Below are 7,269 nucleotides of genomic sequence, written 5' to 3' on the forward strand. Positions count from 1 at the left end.
CTGAAGAACCCGAGGACACCCCTAGCACAGAACATCTCGGTGTATATAGAGAGCCACCCAGTACAGAAACCCACGGAGATCAAGATCCTAGGGCAGTATATCCCGCAGGGGCGACAGAACACCACCACAATGAAGAAGCTTACAACATCCACCGAGCAAATCCTCCGGATGATACATCGTATCCGAAATAAACACCATGGCATGAAGGAAAGGGACACCATCCGCTTGGTACAAGCTTTCGTGATCTCGCGGATAATGTACGGGACGGCATTCCTTAACCTCTCCAGGTCGGAAATTGAAAAGTTGGAGACACTCATCAGGAAAGCCTACAAGACGGCCCTGGGGCTACCGAACTCCACGCCAACGGCCAAGCTCATGGCTCTAGGAGTACATAATACCCTCGAAGAGATGTGGGAAGCACAATGGCTCTCACAACTCAATAGGCTCGCACTTACAACACCCGGCAGAGAACTGCTCGAGAAGATCCATGTTAATCAGCCCTATACAATTGACCAAAGGGAAGAGGTCCCACGCGATGTGAGAAGACGCATCAACGTGTACCCCATTCCGCGGAATATGCATCCCGCATATAACATCGAGAGGAGGATAGCAAGAGGGGAAGCCCTGCAGAAGAAATGGGACAAGCAGACTAACACCCTTTACGTGGACGCAGCAGGACCACACAATGGAGTCATGACTATCGTAGTCTCAACGCCTGCGGGGTCGATGGTGAACTGCGCCTCGGTGAAAACATCTAACCCCACTCACGCAGAGGAGGCAGCTATTGCATTAGCTGTAGCATCTAACCCCAACGCCGTTGTGCTCACTGATTCTCAAAACGCCTGTCGCAACTTCAATTACGGATTAATTCATAAGTCAGGGTTGTCATTGCTAACTAAGCACCCACCCAACCAAGCATCAATCATCTGGTTTCCCGGTCACCTGGAACTACCAGGAGGAAACGAAGCCGCTCACAGGCATGCCCGAGCTCTTCTATACCGGGCGTCTCCCCCTGATGACCATAAAGGGTGCCGTGACCTGATAGGTTTAGCAGTGTATGCTGACAATCTCGCGCCATACAGAACAGCCAGAAAGGAGTACCCAACACCACACAAATCCCTCAATAAGTTAGAAGAGAACATCCTTAGGAGACTACAAACCAACACATACCCAACACCAGCTAAATTACACCTGTGGTACCCTACACTATACTCTCCGCAGTGCCCACACTGTGGAGAGGTAGCTAACCTCTACCATATGGTGTGGGCATGCCAATTTAATCCCTTAGTCGACCCCATTCCCAACCCCTCGGAGGAGCAGTGGGAGGCTATTCTGCTCAGCGATGATCCTGACCGTCAGCACTGGCTGGTGGGGAGGGCCAGCGCAGCAGCAGCAGCCAATGGACTACCGGACTAGGCGGCCCACCCACATGTTCTGAGAATACTGAATAAATAAAGATGTTTTAAATCAATCGACTGTGTAGCAAAGTGCGTCGCTGTAAGCATATGATATACGGCTTCGACGAAGAAAATTCAAATATTTCTTATAAGAGATATTAGAAATCATTTTCGCGCAACGTTGCGAATAATTCGCTTTTGTACTGCCGAAAGGGTTAATTTTCATTTTGCTAACTTTAACAAATCATGGTGGCTTTATGGCGATGGCTACCGACCCCTCTGTCGCTAGACGGAGCACTAATAGCACTGTAATGGAAAAATGTCCGCATGCTATGCGTTTTCGGCGGCCGCCGATGATCGGCTTAGGTATTCCAGAGTGCTACACTCTGTAAATCTAAAGTGTATGAATGATAAACTTATGTAAATCTCCACGAGCAATACGAGGTGCAGTAGTCGAGAAGAAAATTAAGCTGCATTTATTGCTCAATTTAAACATTTCGGACCAGCATGATACAACCGTCGTAATGGAGCTCTGCAGAGAAAATATCACCAGTGATTCTTTTCGAAACGCAGAGGCTCTCAAAGAGCAGTGCCGAAGAGTCCGGGACGACAGCCTGCGCGCCGGCAGGTTTCAAAAGACCACATTGCGGCGTGGAACATAGTCGCTGCATGGAAGACCTGCCGCTGGCTTTGCCATGAGAAGGCTGCGTGAGGAATCGGAAATTCAGCGATACGGACCCTTGCTCCTATCAAAGTCGTTTGCGAATAAACGGTGCTTTTCACTCCATTTATTCTGTTCTGACTTTCTCTTTGTCAACTCTGGCGCGAATGAGGTAAAGGATCGTCAAGCGGGTACGAACGTTTTGACATTTGTACCCGTTTGCATGCGATTCTTTTAAAAACCTATGCAGATTGATGGCGACGGCTTGAAGCCGTGCCGGGATATGTTTGACCAGCAATCTTATAGCAGTAGCATATCATAAGATTAGAGGGACACCTAAGCTCCGCCTTTACGGGATATGACGCGCTAGCAAACTTGATCGACAATGTTTTTCATCTAGTTTAATTCCTAAAGCATTTTTATTTTATTTTTCTCATAGCCTGTGCCAGGCGATGACGTCACCGATGAGCTCGAACGCCGCTTCTGAAAACTTAATGCGCTCCGTTACGCCTTCAGCGGAACGCGCTGTTTGCGTTCAGTGTATCGCCGGGAGACACCACCGTTGACGGAATTGCGTTCCACCACACATATAATGTTTGTTTTTCACTTACTGCGCTTTAAAGTTTTTGATTTTTGTATAGTTTTTGATACACATATACTCAGCGTCAGCAAGCGTTGGCCTTTTATCTGACCATTTTGGCACTTTTGTAACCTCGTTTTCAATTTTTTATACTTTTCTTAGTTATTTCAATAAAGTTTTTGATCAATTACACACTCTATATTTTCTTAGTTAGCGTTAACAGTTATTGATTTTCTAATCTGGGCGATTTCATACGGTTGAAGCCCATTTTTCCAATTTTTACAATTTATCCATTGTTTAGTTAATTAATCAATTACGCGCTCTAAACTTTTTAATTAGCATCATCAGTCATTGGCTTATTATTTTAGCATTTTGACTGCGTTGAGTCTCTTTTTCTAGATTTTTTTATTTTCTTCATTTCATCAATAAATTATTACAATGATTTCATTAGCACGTCGTCGCCTATAACAAACCATCAAACACTGGAATCACAAATTACCATAATACAATTTTTTACGCAGTCCCCAATTTTTCGGACACGCAGTGCTGACTACAACTGCTGCTACTGCTACAAATTACCATGACACATTGTTTACGCAGTCCTCGATTATTTCCGACAACAGCTAAGCTTACAACTATTACTACGACGCCGACGGCGTTTCGGCCGAACGAGCTGTTAAGCTGTTGCTACAAGTACGGACACTGCATAGCGCTGACAGAGACGAGACCTAAACCAGCCGTCTGCTGGACTCGAATAGATTTGGTTTATATCCATCTCCGAGAGCCGACCCTAGCGTCTTTTACCGATCGGCTGATTACCCTCAGTGTTGCTCGCGCACTCGAATCACCCATTTCTCCTAAACCTCTGGTACCCTTCCCTTTATTCCCCTGACTGCCCACATTGCGGTGAGCGGACAACGCTCTACCACATGGTTTGGGCGTGCCAAGTTGTCCCTTCTCTAAGCCCACTCCACCATTCCTGCATGAAAGATTAGGAGGCCGCCCTGCAGGACCCCTGCCCGGAGCGTCAGCAATGACTGGCTCGCCGCGCTGTTACTGCAGCCACGGCCAACGGGACCCTGGACTGAGGGTCCCTCCGCTGACTAAATGAATAAAGATGTTTTGTCCTCCACCTGTAGAGATGAACAATAAAAGTTGTTATCCATCCATCCCCCTCCCCCGCAAGTGGGAACCAGGGCGCCGAGTGAGACGAATGTCAGAGTTCCAGTGAACTCGGCGGAGTGCCGTAATGGCAGCGGTGAGACCAAGTGTGTAAGGAGAGGTTGCGTCGTTGAGAAACTAGGCGAGCTTCAGCCATTACTAAGTGCCAGCCGGTGTCGGCCGGCAAAGTGTGGTATGAGGTAATGTGCTATGAGGTAAAGTGGTTGAAGGGGCTCGATGAGTCTTGCTGCACAAAAACATGGATATCAGTCCTGAGATTCGGGGAGACTTGACGGGGTGGCTCAGCAAACGACGGTAAATAGGTGGTTGGGAAACAATCGCTAGGATGAACATATGATGGTTAAATGTCCAGGAGATCAGCATGGGGGTGTATGAAAGTGCCATAAGCAAGCTCAAACTGCGCATATATCACTTGAAGATGCAGTGAAAGTAAATAAGGTGAAATGCAGGCGCTGAATCGGCTCTGCTGCTAGTAATGCTTGGGTGGTCTGCGTACCCTTGAGGGGATGCGTTCGACCACGCCATTGTTCTGGTGATGCTATACGGTAGTCCGCAGGCGAGTCATGCCGAGAAGGTGAAGGTACTGAGCGAACAGAGACTACTTGAACTTGAAGCCCCAGTCTGTGATAATGGTAGATGAATAACTGACTGTGGTGTGGCTTGAGGCCAACGGATGTACCTGTAAACGCCGGTAAATGTGTAGCACCCAGTCGAAAAAAACCACAGAAAATTTTCTGATGTTACGACAGAATTTCTGTTCGGTTTTTGACGGGAAACCTATTGTGACAACAGAACATTCTGTAGTAACATCAGCAATTTCTGTGGTTACAACAGAAAAGTGCTACAGAACTACAGACAACATAAATATATTACATAAAAACTACAGAACTACAGAAAAGTACTACAGAACTACAGAATAATCTGATGGTTACGACAGAACTACGGGATATTTTGTCGTATTTTTGACACAGTGCTGTAGTTTTTTTTCGACTGGGCAGTACCTGACAAGGTGGGGAGAGTTCGACCAGGTCAATATGGACCTTGTGAAAACAGGCGTAAGGTGGAAGTGGCAGGGGAAACGGGGCGGTAGCGAACCTTGACTCGTTGACAAGCGGCGGAAGCGTTCACACAACCAAAAACATTAGCGTTCATTCGCAGTCTCGAGTAACGAGACGCCCAGGAATTTCGCATGGCGCGAATGTCAGGTTGGGCTAAATTGCGGAGGGTTTCGAAGACATGCTTGCGAAAAAAAAACCAGGCGCATATGGTCGGGGAAGACCCGTGAAGGTATCGAAGGTCACAGTAACGTCTTCCGTTCTGAAAATAGTGCAATCGCGCACACTGAAGGCCAGTAGCATCAGCGATAGGAGGAAAATGAAATCGGATGACACACAGTGTGCCGCATGACTGGTGGCGACAGCAGAAATGCGGACGGTGAACTGAGGTGTCGAATGTCGGTAGCAAATTCCGACATATATTTCAGCTGTTGAACTTCCCACCGTGTGTAAGGGTTGTCGTAGTGGTCGGGATCATGGTCGGTAAATGTGGTGAAGGCATGACCTTCAAGAAGGTGACAGAAGTGCCGAACGGCAAGCTACGGTCTTTGTCAAAAGTTTGGAGCACAGGAGTGTTACTTCCTCTGAACCAATCATATGTTTATATTTCATTCTCACACTTTTTAATCTCCTAAACACAAAAGAGGTTTCCTTCTACCCACTCCAACGGGAACGACTTTTACAAATACTAAAGGAGTGCCACTACACGGCTTAGGAGCAGGTCCCCTGAACTCTGTACTTTTAACAGATTGTATGTGGCGAGTAACTTCTGGCCAAGCACGCTGTCACGCGTCTGTGCAGGAGTTATCCATTAGGAGAATAATGCCAAAGGCTGCCAGGCGCTCTTTGAGGACACAGCCTGCGGCAGTACTTGAAGTACTTAAAAACCCATGATCTCTTCTACCTTGGAGGCGGAAGGTCGAATGACATTCAGCAGGCGTGGCGACTATAGGGAAGTAAAGAATGGGATACACCGAATGAACTCTTCGCACTGTTCATGAAAATCCCGTGGGCAGTGATACGGTCAACCAACTGGCGCAGATAATGTACGCGCTCCACCTTGCGACGATGGAATGGCTGGCAGCAAGAATGTTGACAACGTGAGAAAAGGCATGCAGACCACCGCAGAGGAGATGAGCTCCTTTTATCCGTTCTCCTTTTCTTCGGGTTTACATGTCTTACGGCATATCGAGAGCGATCAAAGTGAATTGATTTATAAGCATGAAATACGTAAAAAAGTATTAACAACTTGCAATGGACAAACTCTGGCCGCTCTGCGAGCCCTCTGCGCGGCTACTAAAGCACAGGGTCTGCTCGTCTAGCCTCAGACAAGCCAAGTAAAACTCATTGCGATGGCCATTAAATGGAAATATATCCCCCAAACCTTCTAGAGAAAAACTAAAATAGAAAAATTCAAGCTCCTCTGAAATCTGTTTCAAGCTTTCCAATTTGTTAGAAGTGATGTCAGTGTTTTTATCCACTGTAACCTTACCCATGGATCACGTAACATCGCATATTACAGAGGAAACTGTCCACACAGACCGACGGTGGCCACGAACCTTCGAGGATTACAAACAAACCGGATGCGATGCTAGCTGCCAACACAAATGCACACCTCTGCCGCGCTCCATGGCACATGTGATCGTTCAAGTCCTATGATGCCTGTGTTGGTCACTGTAAACACGTCAGAACAACTCTCTATATCGCAGTGGAGGAAAATATAAAATCTTTCTGTCTTACTCGCGGACAATCCCACAGTAAAAAACACAACACATAAAAACACAACGGGTTCAACCTTAGAACGTACATTTTCTGACCAACTGCGTGACTGCAGCAGGGCTAACATTCGTTGCTCACATGTGTGCTTCCTTCTGTGGGCTGCACGGGAACGTATTGCCATTCCCCGAAAACTGCAGCAACGGAAGTTCCGGGTGCGTCCCTAAAAACTAGAACACAAAAAAAAAGGAAGTCAGTAAACCTATATGTTTTTTGGTACACAGTGAAGTCCATAAACTAAAATGCATACGCAATAGAATAGTTTGCGGGATTAAATTTGCTTGCAGTAATCCTCTGCACCGGAGTTGTAGATCGAAACATGCATGATGTCACGGAGGCGAGGTGCGCAGTCGCAGGTGGGACTACGGGCAGGGCGTTGACTAAATCTAGAAAAACGCACCGGGCGGGCGTTAATCTTGCTGTAATTATGTCTTGCAGTGCTACTGCTGATGTCTGCCTTGAATGCCGTGTGTATACCAAAGCATGATGGGCAATTTTGTAGCCGAAGAGGCAGTTCAAGTGTTTTTGAAAAAAGAAGACGCTGGTGCGGGTGGTCCTTTCTGCGTTTTCTGCGGCTCCCGGCCGTCGCGCTGGTTCCCGCTGCCGCCCTGGTGACCT

General features: G+C 47.1%; 1 protein-coding gene across 1 annotated transcript in view; it reads left to right on the plus strand.

Annotated features, from left to right (window-relative positions):
* Nucleotides 1–2,177, plus strand: part of LOC146174816 (uncharacterized) — a 212,297-nt gene extending 210,120 nt beyond the window's left edge. The window contains exon 29 of the mRNA XM_084585459.1: nucleotides 1,971–2,177. Coding sequence (XP_084441585.1) covers nucleotides 1,971–2,059 — 89 coding nt within the window. The 3' untranslated portion in view covers nucleotides 2,060–2,177. The remainder of the gene's footprint in view (nucleotides 1–1,970) is intronic.
* The last annotated feature ends 5,092 nt before the right edge of the window (nucleotides 2,178–7,269 follow it).

The sequence above is a fragment of the Amblyomma maculatum genome, chromosome 11 (assembly GCF_055883805.1).
Source record: "Amblyomma maculatum isolate TAMU_Amacu chromosome 11, ASM5588380v1, whole genome shotgun sequence".
Classification (NCBI taxonomy): domain Eukaryota; kingdom Metazoa; phylum Arthropoda; class Arachnida; order Ixodida; family Ixodidae; genus Amblyomma; species Amblyomma maculatum.